Here is a 22,997-nt window from a genome sequence, read left to right on the forward strand (position 1 = left end):
AGAAATAGAAGTCTGTGGGCCAAAGATCCAACACATTACAGATGATTTATCAAGTGGTGCAAAAAGGCTTCAAATGATAGAACCTGTTAGTGTAAATATTGGACAATCAATTAAAAGCATTAAAAGGAGGTCTGCCTATGAGCGGCCGTGACTCCAGCCTCGTGTCCAATGGCAAGAGCTGCGGAGGATGTCGTGACGTCACGTTACCAGGGTGACCGTCCTCCTGGAGGCACGTGGGCAGTATAAAGACACACTGTGGTCCCGTAAGCTGCGCACAGAGATAAGAAGTGTTGGGAGAGAGGTAAGCTTCTGATCTTAACGCTTTTCTTAGATATAATGACGTAGTCCATCCACTAAATGTTGTAAATGAGCGCTTTTGAAGAGATGAGTGCGGTCTAGCCTAATGAAGCAGAACAATGCAAATGCAGGATCCATTCATCCGTGAGTTTGGCCGGTAACAGCAGCGTCGTAATGCGACATGATGCATATTCCACATCCTTTATCAATATTTGCATAAACGAAAAACACATACAACTGGATAGCCAGAGATTTGTGAATATACAGCATCTTGTAGCGACTGCTAGCCTATTTATCACAAACCTGTTACCTGGAAATACATAGTGACGCAGTAGTTTAATATGATGCTAAAAAGCTAAACTAGGTGCAGCTGCATTTCAGTTTTGCAGTGAAAACCACTCTGATAGCTCAGGTAAACCATGGAGATCTGCCTGCGGCCTTGGTGTAGTGGATTGATGCTGTTGTGTAATGCATTATCCGAGCGTTAGGTTCATTTATCACACCAGCGTCAAAGCAAAAGCCCCAGATCACATTAGGGCTTAAGATTAATGAAATGTTACACTAAAATAAGAAAATGCCCGATGCTATAGATGTAGACGTGAGGTTGCGTCTGTCGTGACATTGGAGCAGGACCGTGTAGCATCTCGTTCAAGTGGATTAGCGTCCATTATGTAATCTCAGTCTCAGTCTTGTACAGATATGTTTTACTACGTGCAGATGCCCATTAGTATATATTTAGCTGTGCCAAATAAAGGTTATAGCATTTGAACGTGGTATTTTGTTAAATGTATGGCTCTCACTGATGCGGATTGGTTTATGTAATAGACGTGGAAGAAGGTGAGGCGGGCTACGTGCCTCTCAGCTACTCCCTGATGTAGTGCAAAACCAGACATTGCTTATGTTTAATCTGAGGGTTGAATTTGGTCGCTGCCGGTTCACTAAAGCTGCACCATGAGTAGTAATCCAGTTAGTCCAGGCTGAGGGGTGTAGCTCCAGTTTGCCGTGGTGCGTTTGAAGGACACAGAGAAAGGCGGAGAAAAGAGGTGTCGCATGATTCTGCCGCAGTTTTGACTCCACACTCCACAGACCTGTTGATGATTGTAATAATTTAGCACTCCAGAGGCTCTATTAGTTGCTCACAACACAATGCTCAAATTCAAGATATCATATAATGTCATCTTGATGCTCTTGTCGTAACAGTGTAGCCTTAAGTATGCTAATCATTAGACACCCATTAGAAGCGTCTCTTAAATGGTTAAATAATATAAAAATGTAAAAGAAAAATATGAAATGTCCCTCCACTTCCTGTATGTGATACAGCCATGTCTGGTCTGTGAAGGTCATTAGTGCAGATGGAGAAGGTCGCAGGAGGCCTGGAGTTTCAGGATGCAGCACCATGACTATGACATAACATTAAAAAAGGGCTTTGTAGCAGTAGCATGCTACTCACATTTTTGATGTAACAAGGTAAACATAGGTGTTTTACTAAGGGAGCCATCTTCTCCTATTAATTCAGTTTAGGATGTGCATCCTGTGACTCAGCTAAATGTTCCCAACCACAGGCTCTTTGTAACAGCACAGAGGGGAAGGTGGTCTATCTAGGCCTTTCTTAATTTATAAGGAGAAGAAACATGATTATACATTTGAAAGTATTTTTATACTGTGAGCTTAATACGTTGGCTGGCATTGCTGACAAACTCAATGGGCTTGGATTGAGTGTCTGTACAGCAGTGCCCTTGTCTGTGCTACTCAATACCTCCTACATGACTCTGCACACTTATTACTAATTCATTACAGTTTCTCTAAGTCAAATTCACTGAATGTGTCAACTCTAATACTATACAACTATTATACATTTAGATCAATATATTTTCATTTACTAAATGTTAAGGACAATACACCTTTCAGATTACACTTTTATTTTATAATTTGTGTATTGTATTGCTTCAAAATCCTCTAACTGTGGTGAGATATTCTGGTGTAACCATTGTGTGATTCTTATTTGATTAAGCATGTTTTTCATGTTGTATTGTGGTACTCATGAAGTGAAACAGAAATGACAGCCAGACACCCTGTGTGACTTTGTCAGCAGAAGAGCACACAGCCTGTCGAGCATCTGATGTGATTACACTGGACATTTCACCTGTTTTAGCATCAATATTGTAGTCAAGAAGAGTAAATAAAGAGTAATGCTAAGGAAGCAGAGAAATCGTATTCAAATCCGTCAAACATAGAAGGTGTGTAAAAAACAGAAACCCAATTGGCTAGTAGTTCTGGCTGCCAGCCAATCAGCTTGTTGAAGTGGAAAATTTCACTGGAATGTAAGAATAAGCTACAAGTAGTGAGACAATGACAGCCGGCGAGTAGGGGCGTGGCTTTGAGGCAGGAGGGAGTCAGAGAGTTCATTCAGACTGACAGATTTCCAATACTGACTCTAAAGTGGACTGAACCAACACACTGTCTGCACAGATGTGTGGAGCCTGACTAATACATGAAAATGTCACAGGAAAGCTATTTAACACAGGCACTGCAATTCTATTAGACTGCACCACAACTCAAGTCTAGTCAAGAGCACTTGGGAAACTCAAAGTTTAAGTGTTAAGGCAATAATTTGGCAAGTAGTATCCTTTTTGTTTGGGTCATATTTCACATACATTAATAGGTAACAGTAACTAGTGCAGATTGCGCACTGTTGCTTAAATGAAGGAAACTAGATATTGTAAACATAATAAAATAAATAGCAGTATTTTAGTAGTTTTTAGTGTAATATTTCAGCAATACTAAAACAGTTCTCATTGCTTCACAGGTCAAATAACCATTCACGTTTAAGTGTAAACAATCTTCAACTGGTCAGCTCCCGTGTGGTTCATTGATAGTGAGCCTTCTCCCTGAGGCACAAACTCTGGTAGCTCGATCCCTCTCCAACATGGCATGTTTTTTGTTTGGTTTTAATTGGGTCAAAGCTTTGGGAGGAAGGGTGGGCAAATGAGAGCAATGAGGGGAGAATGTCAATTAGTCTGGCCTGTTAGAAACAATAGAACAGTCACATGACACAGGCTTATTGCTGTTAAGTATAGTAGAAATATAAACAAGTTTTTCTAACTGTAACTCATCAGTGTACTGATAAGGGGTTAGAAATTGTTGTGTTGTTCAGACATCACTAGCCCAAATCGATGTCTAATCTTATTCGTATGTCTCCACGGGGTTGAGTTTAAGGATGAACTCAGTATTCAATAAAATTTTTATTTAAAAATGACCTGCTAATTATGTAGCTAATGCATCTATTCTAAATTTAAAGTAAACATTGGGATTTGGTTCTTTTAATATTGTCTGACAAACCTTTATAAGTGCAAAAAATCCAGACGATGATGTGAAAAAATGTGGGGCAAAGGGAAGCTTTTGTATACGCAGCAACAAAAAGTGCAGGGAAGGAGAAACAAAGCATGTGTTCAGGCCAGCAGTGTAGCAACACTGTCCTTCACTTTTGTGAGTTTGGTGCAGAGGGGTGGGCTGCTCTAGTTTTTACTTTGGTCTATTTGAATGCATTTCACCAGTTCAACAGCCTGCTCTACATTACACATGCTCAATCTCACACACAAAGAGAGATTAGGAGATTACAGTAGTGTACGACCGACCAGTTGCAAGGATAATCTGCAATTACCACATTTACTCTTCAGCAAATACACAGGTGAACTAATGTTTGAGCATTGTGTTTCTCAATGACAACCCTCACTACCTCATTATTGTGTTATAAACTGCTCTATCATTCTGCTGGGCTTTGACCAAAGGATTTGATTTTTGTAATATAGTACTCATGGTATGTATCAGCCTTAGCATGCTAAAATTGATTCCTGGCTCCAACTCTTCATCTCCTCTTCACTAAGTCATGTCTAACAAAGCTACACGCAAAAAAAAAATAGAAGAATGCAAGACCACAGTGTTTGAAAATGTTATGCAACATCTAATGTGTCTTTTTCACATATTTGCAGGTAACTCACACCACCCAAAGCAACAGCAATCATGTCAGACCTCTGTGTTGGAATCAATGGGTGAGTTAATAAGTAAAAATATAATTTGAACATTTTACGATCTTCTACATGAGCCGCTCCTAAAATGGCCTGTTTCTGCAGCTTTGGCCGTATTGGCCGCTTGGTTTTGAGGGCTTGCCTTCAGAAGGGTATCAAGGTTGTGGCCATCAACGACCCTTTCATTGACCTCCAGTACATGGTGATTTGATAAAATTTTTGTATTAGTTTAATCTGTGTGTTGCATTGTATATTTTAGGATCTCATCTACTCAACTTAATATATCTTTTGGTTTTAGGTCTACATGTTCAAGTATGACTCCACACATGGCCGTCACAAAGGAGAAGTCTACCATGACGGCACAAAACTGTTTGTGGATGGTCAGGCCATCAGTGTCTTTCAGTAGTAAGTGTAAATAACATTGATTTAAGTAAGCCCCAAACCACAGTTCTTACACTTATATATAATATCGACTGTTACAATAATTTTAACCAATGCATAATGTTCTACCAGTAGGGTGCCAGCCGAAATCCCATGGGGTCAAGCTGGGGCCAAGTATGTCGTTGAGTCCACTGGTGTATTCCTGAGTGTGGAGAAGGCCTCTGTACGTACATTGTATACTCAAGTTAAAGTCATGGTCAAAAAGGGTCTCATTAAACTAGTTTTCTCCACTATCATTCTAAGGCCCACATCCAGGGTGGGGCTCAGCGTGTGGTGGTGTCTGCCCCCTCTCCTGATGCTCCCATGTTTGTCATGGGAGTAAATGAGGACAAATATGACCCATCCTCTATGACCATTGTCAGGTAATGACTTGTTTACTGGAAATGGCATTTTGCTATTTGTAGTTTGTGCTTTTAATAATCGATTATATCTCTCTGGTAGCAATGCCTCTTGCACCACCAACTGCCTGGCTCCTCTGGCCAAAGTGATCCATGATAACTTTGGCATTGAGGAGGCTCTTATGGTAAGTCAGACAGTATGGCTTTTGTCTGTGTTGATAAATGATGAATAAACAACATAATCTTCCCTCTTTGTAGACCACAGTGCATGCATACACAGCCACTCAGAAGACTGTGGACGGTCCCAGTGGAAAAGCCTGGCGTGACGGCCGTGGGGCTCATCAGAACATCATCCCCGCCTCAACTGGAGCTGCTAAAGCTGTAGGCAAAGTCATTCCCGAACTCAATGGGTAAGCGCTTGACCTTGATCAGACCTACTTTAACTACACAAGAAGCATTAGTACATCCCTCATATGTCTTCAGCAAGCTGACCGGCATGGCATTCAGAGTGCCAGTGGCCGATGTGTCCGTGGTGGACCTCACCTGTCGTCTGACCAAACCTGCGTCCTACGCTGAGATCAAGGAGGCTGTGAAGAAGGCCGCCCACGGGCCTCTGCATGGAGTCCTAGGATACACTGACGACCAGGTAAATACAATAGCACTGATTACACAGCAAATATGTCAGTCATGTTTTAACTCAAATTATGATGTTTAAAATGTGTAGGTGGTGTCCTCTGACTTCATTGGTGACACTCACTCCTCCATCTTTGATGCTGGTGCTGGAATCTCTCTCAATGACAACTTTGTCAAACTTATTTCTTGGTTAGTATTAAATCTCCTAAATTGCTGCTTTAGATTTTTATGTCAAAAACTGACTTGTTTTTTGAACTCTTCCTGCAGGTATGATAATGAGTTTGGCTACAGCCACCGTGTTGCTGACCTGCTGCTCTACATGTATTCAAAGGAGTAGATAGTTTGACAGGGAAATTTAGAAAAGGGACCACCCAAAAATTTTTGCCCATCTCCCTACTCTTTTAAACCTGCCCCACCCATAGCACAGATATAGCATCACAGTTATAGCTCTACTATTGTAAAAGTAGGCTGCGGCACCAGTGTTTTTGAGTGTTCTCAGTTAATGTCTTGTTCCTTTAAGAGACAATGAGTTAAGTGACGGTGTTTGTGTCCGTGTGCTCCTCCTACTGCCACTAGATGTGTCGTCATGGAAACTATGAAACTGCTGTATCCATCTTCCTGTTGGTGCGTTTTAATAGCTTATCACAGACAGAAGGAGGATGAGAGCGATTGTAATGCTTAAGAGTAACAAATCAGAAATAAAAACATTTAAAAATCTACTTCTCACTTCACTTTTTATACATTTTGGAGCAGAGGGTCTTTAGTGCCCAGTCACTCATGTTTTAAGAGGTAGCCTAAAGTTGAAATATTTCAGTAATATATAATTACAACTATCCTAAGGTCTATAGAACCAATACCCCTGAACAAAAAACAAAACTAAAACTAAAACTATTAACAACTACTGTATTGAATGGCAAAATGTCACCTTAGAACAGAAAGATAAATCTCTTGAATATAATTAAATAGTGTCTAGAAGGCAATGCTGTCATTAAGTTATACTATTTTCCTTACTTTATGATTCTTAAATTTTGCAAGATTACATAAAGGACTGCGTTTACCTGCTGTTAGTAAACAACATTTTTCTCCATCCAAGATTTGGGAAAAATTCCAGAAAATGAAGACCATAAAAACTTTATTATGCTATTGTAGGCTTTGTAGTATGTTTCCATGCCAGTGATCTTTGGCAGAACAAGCAGGTCACGCACTGATCCCCCTTAAACGGGCTTCTCTGACGGTCAGTTATTTCAGAAGATCCATGGGTCACAGTCACAGTGCCTTTTTCCCACTGCTGATATTAAGAATACCTTTTGTCTGTGTAATGTGGCGCCAGCTACCGCTCCTCAGCTTTAATATTGTCTATTTATTGTATGTTTCAACGTTTGACTGCTCTCAAAATTGTTCGTCTAGGAACAGATTAAGTCACGCTTCACAGATACTCAGTTAACTTTTATTTTGTTTTATTTTGACGCTAACGTCCAGTGAAAAACTAAAAAAACAACAACATAGTTTTATCAGAAAATATGCACAACACAAAATATATGTAATAAAACAAAATATAAATGTACAAACAAACCGAGTGTTCCTTATGACCCTTGACCTCTAGGAGCTGTCAGTCCGTGCATTTTCTCTGTCTTTCTCCGTGTCTTTCTCTGTGTCTCTGTGTCCATGCTGTCACCTTTTACCACATGAGCAGGGAGCGTGCACAGGTAATATTCAGTATTTACCCTGGTTTTCTTCATAAAAAATGACTTCACGCTCCATACTGATGTTCATGGGTGTCCATATTTATTCTCAGTACTAGTTAAGTAGCATATTTTTTTTTAACTCTGACATCTTTCCTTTCCTCGAGCTTCTTATTTCACTTTCACCATGGATGTATTAAAATCACTTTCGCAGCTACTATTTTCTCTCTTCGTGTTTAACTTCCGGGGCAAAACCTGCACTCACGTGACTAACAAAAGGTAAAAATTTTTTACGAATGAAATTAATAAAATAAAGACAGTAACGTTTTGACACATCTTCATGATTTGAACAAATATAGAACGATTTCCGAAGTGACATCTGACTATTATCATGAAAACAAATAAATTGACATATTAACGTCAGCTACATTCAGCTTTACCACTGGAGGGCAGCAGTAAGCAACACAATATATTCTCATACTCTACAACCTAAATTACACACGACACACAAACAATATTTACTGCGACAGCTACTACCACAAAAATCACAAAAAGTTTATATTTACCCACTAAATGAAATCGTGTAATTTTCAGAAAACATAACCTTAATAATCAACCACTGTACATTTAGGCTGTCTTGTAAGTGTCTCTGCCTCTTCCATTGTACCATCAAACTCAATTGTCAACCATCAAAATGTGGACACAGTTTAGAAAGCATTTTGCTTTAAAAATACATCTATTTATCCCCTTATCTAGAGAAATTAAATGTTCATCCTGCCTCTTTAGATGCTACTTATCGAACTTGGCACATTAATTGTATCAAACTTATATGTAACCTATTCTCTGATGGCCAGTTCCTTTCCTTCTCTGATCTGAGTGAGGGATTTAACTTACCAAAATCAGATTTCTTCAGTTATCTACAAATTAAGAACTTTGTACAAAAGAACTTTTTCTCTTTCCACCTGGCTCAAAACGTGCTGGCATCATTGAAGAGAAGTTCTGCCAAATTAAACTTTATTAGACAGCATTCTCTCACTTTCCCCAGCTAAAAAGAAGTCAATTTCTACTTCATGCAACTTAATATGTAACATTTGTCCACCCCCACTTGAGGAAACTAAAAGGCGGTCGGAGACTAACTTGAGCCTTGCATTGAGTGAGCTGTGGGAGGCCTCTGTTAAACATATACATGGATACTCAATTTGTGCGTGGCACGGTCTTATACAGGTGAAAGTGCTTTTAATGGCTCACCTTACCAATGCAAGACTGGCAGACCTGTATCCCAACACAGATCCCTCATGCCCTCGCTGTAGAGGCCAGCCAGCAGATTATATACGTATGTTCTGGTCCTGTCCTAAACTTGCGCCCTTCTGGTCTGATATTTTTGAAGCACACACAAAGATATTTGGCAAGATCGTTTGCCCTAACCCTTTAAGTGCTATATTTGGGATTACCCCCATTTATGGCGTCATTTGGCTATCTGACGCCATACCATTGATTGCTCTGTATCAAGCAATGCACGAGATGTTATGATTCTACTTAATTGGAAACAACAATCCCCACCTACTTATAAGAGACGTTATGTATTTTTTTAAACTTTGTGGTTCTCTTTAAAGAGAATTTTTTAGAAACCTGGACTCCATTTCTGAATTATTTTGAGGATCTACAAACACCTCTCAATGAAGGGAACACTGATTGATTTTACCTGTCCATTTTTTTTATTGTTTTTTTTTTTTTTTAGTATTTTAAAATTTTGTATTAGTACCATTATTGGTATCATTATTGTTCATTTGATTTATTTATGCATTTATTTAGTGTACTGTATATTTAATTCTTGCTTTGCTTCTTCTTCTTTTTTTTTTAATAAAAAAAAAAAAAGAAGAAAATATTAAGTTTTAGGTTTGCCAGTTTGTTCACTAGCAGGCCAAAGTGGTATATCAAACACTCGGTTAACGTGCTGTACTGCTATCCAGCCTGTTGTTCTCTATTTTATTGTTATTATTATAACTTGCCTTTCAAGATAAAATGTTTGTTTCTGGTCTCGGATTTTGTAAAATAAATTTCTTCAAAAAATGCGACTTATAGTCCAGTGCAACTTATATACATATATATTTTCTTTATTATTAAGCATTTTTTTGCTGGTGCGACTTATAGTCCGGAGCGACGCATAGTCAGGAAAATACAGTAATACATTGCTTGCTTTTCTACAAAGGTACAAGTCATTCTGTTTTTCATGGAACAGTTGTCATTTCTCGTAATCACAGGAAACTGAGATACAGTGGCTACTTTTTCTGTGACTTTGGTCAAGACAAATGCCGAGGCCCACAGATGTGAAGGCCATTCATAGGCTGTTAGGTATGGTAAATTAGCTGGACAAGATTTGCCCACATCTTTCAGACCAGAGTGAAGTGTTAGGACAGTTGAAACACAAAGACACAGAATGGGACTGGACAGAGCAACATGAGAATGCATTTGTGAAACACAAAAAGACTATTGCAGATGCTCCTGTCCTGAAGTACTACAGCCCTGGGAATGACCACAATGGTCCGATGTGATGCATCAGAAACAGGTTTGGGCACAGCACTCATGCAGAAGGGTAAGCCCATTACGTTTGCAAGCAGATCACTCACACAAACAGAACATAGTTACGCTCAGATTGAGAAACTTTCTAGCTATGGTTTTCAGTGTAGAAAAGTGTCATCAGTACACCTATGGTCATAAAGTCACTGTCCAATCTGACTATAAGTTATCAGAGACCATAGGTAGGTAACCACTTTAGAGTGCACGAAAAAGACTTCAAAGAATGATGCTGCACATTCAGTAATATGACCTAGAGGTGGTGTACAGGCAAAGACATGTTACTGGCAAACATTTTAATCAAAGCTTATCTCCCAGAATGCTCACCTCAAGGCTCTGTGGAAGCTGAAATAAAGACTGATATGATGCAACACTTAGCTATCTCCTGTGACAGTCTTAGCCACATCAGAACAACTACAAAAGACAAACATTGCAAACTGTTATTAAAATGATGCAGCCGAGATGGTCTTCAGCCAAGAGTCATACCATCTGACATCAGACCATACTTTTAATTTCAAGTCGAACTAAGTCACCAAGACGGCATTGTGTTTAAAGGAGAATGTGCTGTTATTTCTTTTTCACTCCAGAAAGACATCACCAGCCGCCAACACTTGTCTCATCTTGATGCAGAAGGATGTCTGCAAGGAACCAGGGAATGTGTCTTCTAGATTGGCATGAATGACCATATAAAGACACACATTGCCCATTGTGATATCTACAGATCAGTGGATGACAAACAACAAAAGGAAAACGCTCCACCCACATGATATGCCAAACAGACCATGGGCCAAAGTGCATGTTGACCTATTTCAGTTTGACAACAAACATTACCATGTAACAGTTGACTGTTACTCCAGCTATTGGGAAATAGACTTTTTGTTAAACACTAAATCTACTACAGTGAAAAAGAAACTAAAGGCACATTTTGCTAGGTATGCCATCCCTAGCACTGTAGTTTCCAACAATGGACCGCAGTATTCATCCCAAAAGTTCTAAAGACTCAGCTAGCTGTGGGAATTTGAACACAAAACACCATTTTCAGGTTACCCACAGAGTAACAACAAAGCAGAGTCTGCAGTTAAAACTCCTAAGAGACTGTTACACAAAGCCAAAGGCTCTGGACAAGACCCTTACCTTGCACTTTTAGATCATTGCAACACACCATCACTAGGACCCAGTCAAAACCAGCCTTCTACAGCCTAAAGTGATTCAGGCCAAGCAGGCACTATGGAGCAATCAACTTCTTCATTGTGCTTACTACAACTGATCAGCCAGGGATCTCAGTCCCCTGAAAACAGGTGATTTTGTGAAAGTACAGCCTTTTCAGCCCCACACCAAATGGAGGCGAGGTACAGTGAAAAAACGTATTGACTCAGTGCTAGATCCTGTGGAATTGAAATGCAGTCAGGTGCCGTTGGGTTATCCACAAGCCACAGCGCTGCAGAGACTTTGTTGCCTAAACAGGCACTTATTTCACTATGGGTGAAAAAATAAAGAGGAAGAGGGGGAAAAAAGGGTTTTGAAATGTTACAGCATACGTCATTTTGGGGTCATGCCACTTTAAAATGGCATAACTGTTTCAGATGTTATATGTTGTGGTTATTTTTAAAGCACTGTATAAAAATATAATTGAAGAAAAGCTTTCCATAAAGAGAAAATATGTAACATGGTATATTGTTTGTACACAATAGAACTGACGCTAGAGGGCGATCGTGAGTTGTTGTTACCAGTTGAAGCCAGAGAATATAACATTGACACTGAATGCTGAATGTTAAAATAGATGACCCAAGACGTCAGGCGCTGCTTGTGATGTTGTAGAGCAGCTTGTGCTGGTGGACATTCAGGTCATAGATGTATTAGGTTGGGGGAGGATATAGGTGTGGTAATCAGTGACACACACGAGGGCAGTGCAGTCAGCTTAATAAAGACCAAAAGGCTACGTGTTGCTGCATTAACGCAAAGCTGCTAAACACTATTTATGTTTGGCGTACGCCCATTGTTTTCACATGCTGAGGGCGAGTTTCAGTATTTCTTTTACTCTGACTCATGCTTGAGTCATGAGTGTGTGTCGGTGTGTGTGTGGGTGGGTGGGGGTGGGTGTGTGTGTGTGGGGGGGTGTGTGGGGGTGTGTGTGTGGGTGTGTGGGGGTGTGTGTGGGGGTGTGTGTGTATGTGTGGGGGGGGGGTGTCTGTGTCTCAGGTGCAAATAGAGAGTAAGAGCATTAAGGCTGTCCTCAAACTGTAGCGATCAATTATTTTGTATGGTCTGCTTTACTCTGTATGTATGATCACAGGGGTACAGAAGCTGCTTGTGTTGGTGGCAAAGGCCGGCGGTATAAACGCAAAATTGTACCTGTATTCAATGGATGAAAAAAAACAACAACACAATTTTAAGAAAATGAAGTTATAATTTTACAAGAATAAAGTCGTAGTCAACGTAAAGACATAATTTAAAGACAAAAGTACGACGGTATGACAGAGTATAAGTCTTAAAAATCTTATTATGCGACAATAAAATCTAAATTTAACGAGAATAAAGTCGAAGCCAGAAAAAGTCGACATTTAATGATTTAGGGCTAGATGTCGAATCAAAATGGATGCAAACTGCAAAAGAACTGGCGCTTCGGTGAGTTAAAAGCTTACATAAATGGCCTTTGAGGATATCAGACTTTGAAATACTGACATTTCACACATTCCATAAATTGGTAAGTTATTAGACAGATGTGGACCACAGTTTAGCTGCCACCTCTCCACTCATACGCATCAATCATAAACTGTTGAATGAAGTAGGATACATTTTCTCCAATGGAGTGACTGGACTCCTCCTTGGAAAAAGCCCGCAGAGCGTCACTGAGCAGGACACAGGCTCTGCTCCGAGCCGCAAACAGGTGGAGGAGTCTCAGCGCATACCCATACTCCGCTTTGCTTCTCTACTTTTCTAAACATGGGTACTTCGCACACAATCACCGTTCAAAGATGTGCTCATTGTAGATAATATCTGCCCCTCATTATGGGCTTGTGGAGCCGTGAGCACGGGGCAGTCCCGGTTTTAGGCACCCATTATAATGTAGCCTCTCTTCTCTTTTGCCACTGCGCTGTGCTGTTTCTGTGTCCAAATGGATACAGTTTAGTCTAATACGCAGAGCTGAAGCTGGTTTCAGTCCCTGATCCAGAATTCTCGATGTGAGATCGACACTGTCCTCGCTGTTCCCCATTACGGGGTCTGGAGCACTGCAACACCCTGTATCCGTGGATATTCCAGGTACAATGCGCGCAAAGACTCCTACACCTGTTGGTGTCCTGCTCAGGAGCACTCAGCTACTTGCAGAGGCCCATGGGGGTCGTTTCTGGGGAAATGATTCAACAGTTGTTAATGTTTAAAAGACCAGCAATATAAAATTCTACTATTGTATGTAGGTTTTAATTTAATCTTTTAACTCAAATAAGAGAAATTCTTTTGCACTCTGGTCGTGGTGGCAAACTGCTCTTGCCTCTAAATCTGGATAAAATTACATTTTTACGTTGACTATGACTTTATTCTTGTAAAATTACAATTTTATTCATTGTGAATTTATTCTTGTAAAATTACGACTTAATGTTTAATTGTTATGATTTTATTCTCCAAAGTTTGATGTAGTGCACCTCTGAAGCAAGGGGGTCTGGATTTCCCACTAGGAAATTCTGCACAAAACGAATGTAATTTCCAATAATCTGGTGGATTTTAGATGGATAAATGCTTGTAGCAGAATTAATTCCCAAGATAAGCTTTTGGTTATTTCATCATTGAAACCCCTGGCCCTCTACTAAATTGAGCTGTAGACAGACCCTCCAGAGTTTTGACAAAACTAAAGCCTCAAACATCTGTAAGGACACCTGTCCTCACATTTTAATGCAACTGAAATGTAAAGACAAACTTTGCCACGGTACTCTGTAGAATCAACATGTCTATATCTTGAGCGTCTATGCATTTAACTACATGAATATGAGGAAGACTTTAAAAATAAAAATAAAAAGTGACTGGTTGTAGAACATCTTCATGGGCTCTAAACAACAGTTTTTGTTTTCTCACTGCATGCTGGTAAAGTCCAGCTACATTCAGTTTAAGAAACAGCACTCACTGGTCATCTCAGTGATGTCTCCTCTCTGTGCTGTACTATAGAATCAAGGTCATACATACATACACTGCTCAGGTCAGGGTTTTAGGACTCCTTTGAAATGGCATACACGTACACCAGAAACAGAAGGAAAAGCTTTTAGGAGTGTGGACTAGCAGCCTGGACCATGTTGGAGCCAACCTGAAGCACCATACTTTGGATGAGTCCAAGTGAGGAACCTGACTATAGGCTTGTTGCACAAGCAGACTTTGTTCTGTGATTTGTTTTTTCACGTTTGTTCAGGTAATTTACTGTTACAGTCACAAAGGCTGTTTCTCAATTCCCAGGATCTTTCCTCCGTAGACCACTCTGTAGCACTCCTCTGGGGTGGTCTCCTCTGAACAGAGCCAAACCCCCTCACACCCCCTCGAGTGCATATGACAGCGCCCCATGATAGATCTGATAATAGTGTTATCTGGAACAATGATGGCTATACCAGCAAAATATTTCGCTTTTATTGTTCGGTGACTTTCATTTTATTAAAATGCACTTTTCTACTTAAAGGAAGTTTATACAAGTTGACTCCAAAGCTTCAGGAGAAGCTTATTGTGCTGACTTGCCACAATAAATCCCAGGATCTTTCGGACCCGACCCACCTGCACCCACTGTATCTGACCCCAATTACAGTCGACATAGAACTGTGACCTATAATCTGCACCTATGTACAGATTATAGGTCACAGTTATTATGTGCTCTTTTTGTAGGCAGGGCTTAATTACCCTTTCTGTAATGAAACAACAGAGACAACAGTTTTCATTTGTCAGACTGACCTAAGATAATGCAGGTTTACAATTTACACAATACATCATAATGATTAGCTAAGCATGTTTAACTACTTATATAAAAATGTTAAACTAAATAATTTGGGATTATCTAAAAGAGACAGAGGCCACGTTGATCCTGACCATACCTCTCTAATTCACTAATTCACACAGGAATGCCTATGGTCAGTGCAGAGTGTATGAACAGAGATGGTAGTGTGAATAAGTAACAGCTCACACTATTGTGACTATTTGACAATGGGAGCGTTGAGTGGCAATACCCAGCAGAGAAAGAGAAAGGTAAAAGACTAGTAGTAGTATCAATAATAATAATAATAATAATAATAATAATAATAATAATAATAATAATAATAATAATAATAATAATAATAATAATAATAATAATTGACTGAGAAGGACTGAGATGCCCTCTCAGTCCAGCATCAGTTCATAATTAAGCAACACACTTAATGTGAGCTATTTCAATACTACTTTTTAGTTTTTTTTTTAAAGCAAAAAAACAGCTTGTGGTAACAATTATGCAGTATGTTTTTATTGGAAGATACATTATTAGCACGCCTCCTAATAATAAATACCCGATGAAAAATACAATTTAATTTAATACAATGTTACATCAGATGATCGGATTAATCGGAACTATTGTTAAATTCCTACTGTTCCGTGTCGGAAACTGTTTCGGGTTGGACTTTCCGTCTGTCATTCATTCAGGATTTTGATTTTAGACGACGTCAACTTTCACTGACTACAAGTAAGACATGTTTTAAGCGCAGCGTTGTTTTTTGACACGTTGTTAGCAAACGTGAGACATTCATACATTGTATTTTTTGTATTTGTATACAATAAGTCTCCTCGCGACCAGCGCGTACGCATACACATGAGCACTAGTTAGCATTAGCAATACCGTTGTCAACTCAGCCTAAAATGTGCTTGTTTTAATATTTTTACTGCAGTTGTATCATTAACTGCCATTGCCAAAACAAAACTTGGTTAAATGTTTAAGTTTGGAGCATGTGCTCTGTCTGTGCAGTGGTTCAGTTGGAAGTGAACCTATTCTAAAACAGTCTTTTGCCACAAAAATAACTGACATCTTTAACCAACTAACCCAATTGTTCAGAAATACTTGTTTAACTACAACGTGTGCTTGTTTCTCTCTACAGTTGAGGTTTCCCTTAAAGAACCATGACCTTATTTCATTTCGGAAATTGTTTTGCCTTGGCCTATTTCCCTTACTTTATAACCTACAAGTGCAGTGGACTGTAAGTATGTCTGAAATCTACTGAATATACTGTGTATAATAATATGATGTGTGCTTGTCCATAACCTTTTGCGGCGTTTTAGTAGCAGATCCCTTTATGAGGAGGATACAAAAAAGTTTGTTTAATATGCTTAAGGGATAACGGGAGTTTGCAGGAGGAGACATAATCTACTTAAAACGATGTGTTGAGTATTGGCTGCAGAGGGTGTTTGCTAGACTACCACTGGTACCACCTGGCATGTTATTAGTCTTCAGCATTGGCTTAATATTTCTCTCCGTTAAACTGTCTGGTAAAAAATATTACACTGGACACCCTTCATGACAAGCACTTCTCAAATTAATACCAGCTTTGGATTGACACGGGCACAATGCAAGATTGTTTAAACCCCATGTTTTTATAGACAAAAGATTAACAACAACATAAAACAGGGAAACGGGGGTAGAGATATTCAAGAATGCATGTTTTAACAACTACAGATGTGCTATTAGACCACCACATTACTAGTGTGCAGAAAAAGATCAAACTCTTGCATCTTTTTATATTAAAATTGCTTTTCCCAAAACTTTTCCCAAATGTTACTGCCTGGTGCTACTATGTTTTTTGCTTTTAGATACACATTTGAACTTGTTTTGTGTCACAATGTCACATTTACTATTATGCAACTTGCTCAACATCCCTTCTCCTTTGATGCTGTCCTTATATGTGTGTTGTTGCAGCAATACAAATTCCTCACAGTGCACAATACTCTTAAAATTCATCAATCAGCATTGATACTATTTAGGTTTTTGTCCTGAGTTTTAACGTACGGTTATATTAAGTATACATATTTGCAGATAATTCCCTGTGTCTTGTTTAGGTCTGAGTACAATGCTTTCTGGAGGTGCGTTCAGGCTGGAGCCACCTATCTCTTTGTGCAGCTATGCAAGGTAAGATAATTATATTGCTTTATATATAGTAAGATGATCTATACAGCTCTAAATGTTTAGAACAAAGAAAAAAATATATTCTTAATAGTTTAATAGTCTGTCACTGCAACCCAATTACTTGCCATAGATGAGAGAGTGGAGTTTCAAAGTCCTCAAAGCTACCTGCTTGAACTTTGGGTATCAAATATTAGTCATTGCAAATTATTTAGAAATTTAAGTACTTTCTTTGTTACAGCGGGTCAGTATACCACCACTGTCTTGATATGCTGTTTAAAAGTACACTTGTGTTTACATCAGATGTTATTCTTGGCAACATTTTTTCCAACATGGGAAGGAGGAGCTGGAGTTTATGATTTTGTTGGGGTATGTTTGACATGAATAATTTTCCTTTTTTTTAACATTTGATGTCATGTGATGTCATGTACATTTGATTGTAGCATACCATGTTTTGTCTCTAGGAATTCATGAAGGCGACTGTAGATTTGGCCGATCTGCTGGGCCTCCACCTGGTCATGTCTCGTAATGCTGGTAAAGGAGAGTACAAAATCATGGTGGCTGCAATGGGCTGGGCAACAGCTGAACTCATAATGTCCAGGTGAGCTGTCTGTATTCAACTTGGTATTCATTTTGGCATCAAAGTTATTTGATTATCACAAATTTAAATCCTTTTAATTATTTTGTCTGATTTTAAACACATTGTTTGCTGATGGCTGTTCAGATGTCTTCCTTTGTGGGTTGGAGCCAGAGGCATTGAGTTTGACTGGAAATACATTCAGATGAGCTTCGATTCAAATATTAGCTTAGTGAGTATCTTGTTTAATGCTTTGTTTAATTCTTGGAATAAATGTAACCAGATCTTGAATGCTTTTAGGTCCACTACATCGCAATGGCAGCAGTTGTGTGGATGTTCACCAGATATGACCTCCCTAAGAGCTACAGGCTCCCGGTCACTGTGCTGTTGACTCTTTGTGTCTACAAGGCATTCCTCATGGAGTAAGCACTAATTGGACATACCAGACAGGCCATCATAATTGGTCACTTACACAAAGAACAGAAATGGCATTATTTTCACCAGTATGAAATGGTTTTGCTTGCCTCTCCAAATCCTATTGTTCTCATTGTCTGAATGTATCAGGAACAACAATGTCAAGAGTTTTCCACAACTTAATGTGTTTCTGATGTGTGTGAGTGAAGTTGCTGAGAGTGACTAGGTCTGAATTGTCATGGCCACACAACTAGGATCTTTTTCAGGAAGCAGGTTTAGTCAAAACTCAGGGTTTGTTAACCTCAAAAATAAGTTAACTCAGGGTTTAGGCTAACTCTCTCTGTGAAACTGAAAACTCTGAGTCAGTCAGCACCGTGACTCACATTGTGAACCTAACCTGGTCCAGAGCAGGTTTTATTTCTCTATCCTAGTATAACCAGACTCTGCCCCTGAAGGAGATCTTTGATTGGACAGTTCACTTATCCATTCAGAGGAGTACTAGGAACAGTTAAAAGAGGATTTAATGATGTGAATTTATTTTCCAGTTTTCTACATTTTTGTTTCAATTTGTAATTTATGATATAACACAATTCACTGCTTATGATAATGTATTCAATTAGTTTGGTTAAGTTATTCAGCTTGATATTAAGCAAATGGATCAGTTAATTTAGTTAATAGTTGAGTTAATTTAATAAATGGATTTACTGTCACAAATAAAAGTAGTTTGTTACTATACTACAAATGCTCAAATAGCCTATCAGACCTTTTAGGGCAAAGGGTTAACATGTAAAATTGTTTTAAAATTGTATTAAATGAGTGACATAATAAATAGGGTGAATGTCTGCGGAGGTCCAAAACACCAGGAAGTATTGCTATTTGTTACATTTCAAATATATACGGGCAGATTTTGGCAAATTTCTACCTAAATATTTGTACTAGATATTGACCACTGACTTTTTTACCTTGTGTGCTTTTTAGGTTGTTCGTTCACGTTTTCCTGTTGGGTAGCTGGACCGTCCTCTTGGTGAAAGCTGTGGTGACCGGTGCCATCTCTCTTTGTTCACTCTTTCTTTTCGTCACGTTGGTCCACAGTAACTAAAGACTCCACAACCATCGGAGAAAATCCTTGATGACTGAAGGCTTGACAGAGGTTCAATACATTAAGCATAAATTATTACCTCTGGGACTTTAAAGACCTAATAACTACTGCTCCAAGATGAGTGACTCCTGACATCTTACGATTTGGATGGTGGTATGATTTGGTTTAGTATAAGTTTTGTTTTTGTTTTTTCATAATTGGTATAATGTGTTGTGAATTTAGATCAGTGGAGAGATTTCTAATGCATTATATTGAAGTAATGAGTGTGTTAATGTGACTGAAGTGAATTCAAGGAATAGTATCTGTGCACTGATCAGTGATTGCCTTTAGATAGTTTAGATTGTGGCGATTAGGCTCAGAGAGAGTCCTTTTAGGTTTAAACCAGCAGGATTTTGGCATCGGAACTGGCAACCCAAATATGTCATGAGGTGCTTTCTGAAACATCACAAGAACGAAAACAAATTACAACATAAACAACTTGGCTATCATAAACAATAAAAATCAGCATGACAATTGTTATTTGTTTGGACATGCTGAGGTCATGCGTATGGAATTTAAAATATCTTACATATGGTTTCTTTATACTACAACAAACTGACCTAGGAGGCAAATGTGGCCCTGGTGAATTACTCCCAAATTACCAGAACCTCAGTGCATTTTTAGAAAACCTGCACCATAATAATCCCAGTGTCAAATGTTTAGGTTGGAGACGGCCTTATTTATGTTTCATGCCTTACTAAAGGTGTGGTGTCAGATTTCTGCTAAACGCACATATTTGAAAGATTCATTGCTTGGTTCACCAGTCTGTGGCCACCTGCTTCACTTATTTTTGGATATGTGGTGAAAAAAAGTTTGGCCATGCCTGATATGTATTAACAGAACTGTACTAAATATTGTTAATGTCGAGGAGTGCGTTGTGTACAATAAACACATTTTAATACTATACTTCTGATCTATAGACAGTGTTTTCTCCTTTAAAGTAGAATAAGAGAATAGAGAATTTCCAGTGTTGCAACACAAAGTTTAAGATCAGGACAATAAAAATATGTAATGAATCAATAATCACGATGAATAACTATTTCATAGATCTTACCCAATCAAACTGGAATATTATAAATACTTTGAATACTCCCACACACTCCCATATATGATAAAACAGATGCCATTCTTATTGTCTCATGGCCCCCTTCAAACCCTCAAGTCAAATGTCTTTTATTGTTTTTATTGTCTCTAATATCATCATAGAAAAATAATAATGATAAATAAATACTTTGAATAGAGTTAAGATACAAAAAGGCCTAAAAATAATACATCATTGTTCAAGTACAGTTTCTCTCAGGGCGTACAATCCCTTAAAGGTACGTCTTTTCCCACACAGCTCAGGTTACAGGATCAGTGTGAAAGAAAACGGGGCTCTATGAAACAAATCTATTCAAAGCTTGTGAGCAGAAGGTTACTTGTGGCTTTCTTTCATGTATCTCATTGGATCTCAAAAGTTTGATCAGTATGTTTTCCCCTCACCACAGCAGCTGTCTAAACTGTGAGTTGTGTGTGTCCTACATAAAGCTCTTTTTCCTCACTTTGTTTTTCCAGTGGCTGCTCCAAGACTCTTGAATGAGTTCCACTGTCAGGATGACTTTTTCCCTTACTGTCTGACATGAAATCAGACTAAACTTTTCCTGTTTATGTGTGTGTATTTATTTATTTATTTGCAATATTTCATTACTTTCTTCAAAGCTAGAAATTTACATATAGTAAGATTACAATGTCTTTAAACTATTTGGGAAAACCAAGATGCTGCATTTCTTTGGAAGCTACACACTGCTTCTTTGTGTAACATCAGGGGAAATCAGCCAAGGTATTAGGACAAGTCTGGTTCATCCTTGGGTGCAATTTCCAGATGTCTGAAGGTGCCACATTCATCTGTACAAACAATGATACACAAGTATAAACACCATGGGAATGTCCAGCCATCATACTGCTCAGGAAGGAGACGGGTGCTGTGTCCCAGAGATGAACATCCTTTGGTCCGAAATGTGCAAATCAACCCAAGAACAAAAGCAAAAGACCTTGTGAAGATGCTGGCTGAAGCTGGTAAGAGTGTGTCAATATCCACAGTGAAACGAGTATTGCACCAACGTGGGCTGAAAGGCCACTCTGCCAGGAAGAAACCATTACTACAAAAGAAACATAAAGAAAGACAGATTACAGTTTGAAAATGCACACAGGGACAAACACCTTATTTTTGGGGACATGTCCTGTGGTTTGACCAAACTAAAATTGAACTGTTTGTCCATAATGAGCATCATTACATTTGGAGGAAAAAGGGTGAAGCTTGTAAGCCTGAGAACACCATCCCAACTGTAAAAAACAGTTGTGGGGTTTTGCTGCAGGAGGGACTGGTGCACTTCACAAAATAGTTCATCGGCTTGGGAAACGCAAAGAAGGGAGGAGCTGACAGGTTCTCATGCAGTTTGTTATGAGATACCACCACAATGAAATTTGGAGGACCAAAAACTCCAAATTCTGCAAACAAGCCGGCATCCGCTTCAAGCAAGAATTCTGCAAAGTGGACAGAGAAGCTCGCGCAGCAGCATGGCCAAAGATGGAGCCCGAGTGGCCGGGAAAAGCATCTACTACAGAGGCACCGTGGGATACATCGTTTACATGGATTCAGTGGCAGCTGAAATCAAAGGGAGAACTCTAATGGACTTCTGTCTTTATAAGATGGTGAATGGCTTATAATGTTCAAGCCTAAGCCTCCTTTATATCAGGCAGCTGAAGAAGTTCTTGTTAATTGCACTGGTATTCTCACTTCATGTTAAATGTGGTTCTGTTAGCTAAACACAATCGTCAGCTGCTTATTATTTAGGGTTTGCACTCATTTTAGAACAAATCAGACCATTTTATATGTGATAAATTAATTCTAATCTAAAGAAAATTAAAGAGGGGCTTTATTTCCGTGTACTTTCCTAGTTCACAACGAACCAAATCTTCATTATTTTACTTAGAATCTTTATTCTACTCTGTGTCTTTTTTTCAGTTCAACCTTAACTTTGAGAGACTCTATTAATAAAGAAAAGCTACATTCTTATTCTTAAAACACACTCTTATTTTAGAAACTCACTATTACTATACAATACTGATGGAAAATTTTGGTCAAATCAATGAGGAAATATAATATATTTTAGTCATAGGATAATTCAGTCAGCAGGGGTCTCAATACTACTACACAACCTTCCAGGAAAGTAATTGCTCCTTTTTTTTTTTTTTTTTTTTTTTTTTTTTTGTGTAATCTTAGGAAACATCTGTGGTTACAACAATCCTTAACCAGAAAAAAAAAAAAAAATTACAAAACTGTCTAAAACAATGAAAGAATTATCTACTATACTGCATATCCTAACTCTGAGATTATTTTGGGAGTAAATTACAAAATGGTAATGGATGAATGACTTGATAGGTGTCCTTCCAGATTTCAAAATCACCACATCAACACCATTTTGAATGAATTTTGTAATATATTCAAATTGAATGATGTGTATCTCACTTTAAATCTAGATGCCCAGATCTTGACTTGGTTTAAACGAAAGGGTACAATTACATCTAGATTTGATCTTTGGCTGATATAGAAGTTTACACCCAACTTGGAAGTAAATTGTATGATCTCTGCAGCACCACTTACAGATCATATAGTCAAGCTACAATCTCTCCCATTGTCCCATGTCAAAGAAATGAGGGTTATTGGAAATTTTATTCAAACCTAATAGACCACGACCACCCTTTTGTCAAGATAAAAAAGGACCATT

The 22,997-nt window shown here is 38.7% G+C and overlaps 2 protein-coding genes across 2 annotated transcripts; both read left to right on the forward strand.

Annotated features, from left to right (window-relative positions):
* Positions 1–261: 261 nt before the first annotated feature.
* On the forward strand, positions 262–6,439 carry gapdhs (glyceraldehyde-3-phosphate dehydrogenase, spermatogenic). Its single transcript, XM_033980535.2, has 11 exons — positions 262–301; positions 4,287–4,346; positions 4,428–4,524; positions 4,621–4,727; positions 4,836–4,926; positions 5,007–5,125; positions 5,205–5,286; positions 5,360–5,511; positions 5,585–5,747; positions 5,826–5,923; positions 6,002–6,439. The coding sequence occupies exons 2-11, from the start codon at positions 4,318–4,320 to the stop codon at positions 6,069–6,071; spliced, it is 1,008 nt and encodes a 335-aa protein (XP_033836426.1). The 5' UTR covers positions 262–301; positions 4,287–4,317; the 3' UTR covers positions 6,072–6,439.
* Positions 6,440–15,597: 9,158 nt separating this feature from the next.
* On the forward strand, positions 15,598–20,135 carry tmem147 (transmembrane protein 147). The gene is made up of 8 exons (XM_033980536.2): positions 15,598–15,673; positions 16,083–16,181; positions 17,038–17,107; positions 17,405–17,470; positions 17,566–17,702; positions 17,826–17,910; positions 17,979–18,100; positions 19,071–20,135. Exons 2-8 carry the CDS (start codon positions 16,105–16,107, stop codon positions 19,189–19,191), a joined length of 678 nt encoding a protein of 225 aa, XP_033836427.1. The 5' UTR covers positions 15,598–15,673; positions 16,083–16,104; the 3' UTR covers positions 19,192–20,135.
* The last annotated feature ends 2,862 nt before the right edge of the window (positions 20,136–22,997 follow it).

This window comes from Periophthalmus magnuspinnatus, chromosome 16 (genome assembly GCF_009829125.3).
Source record: "Periophthalmus magnuspinnatus isolate fPerMag1 chromosome 16, fPerMag1.2.pri, whole genome shotgun sequence".
Lineage (NCBI taxonomy): Eukaryota > Metazoa > Chordata > Actinopteri > Gobiiformes > Gobiidae > Periophthalmus > Periophthalmus magnuspinnatus.

Bases quoted from the DNA above. Each gene is read 5' to 3' on its own strand.
- gapdhs (XM_033980535.2), top strand. From the start codon at position 4,318: ATGTCAGACCTCTGTGTTGGAATCAATGG. The intron at 4,927-5,006 runs GTACGTACATTG...TATCATTCTAAG, and splicing joins TGAGTGTGGAGAAGGCCTCT to GCCCACATCCAGGGTGGGGC. The intron at 5,126-5,204 runs GTAATGACTTGT...TCTCTCTGGTAG, and splicing joins TCCTCTATGACCATTGTCAG to CAATGCCTCTTGCACCACCA.
- tmem147 (XM_033980536.2), top strand. From the start codon at position 16,105: ATGACCTTATTTCATTTCGGAAATTGTTTTGCCTTGGCCTATTTCCCT. The intron at 17,108-17,404 runs GTAAGATAATTA...TGTTTACATCAG, and splicing joins TCTTTGTGCAGCTATGCAAG to ATGTTATTCTTGGCAACATT. The intron at 17,471-17,565 runs GTATGTTTGACA...TTTTGTCTCTAG, and splicing joins GAGTTTATGATTTTGTTGGG to GAATTCATGAAGGCGACTGT.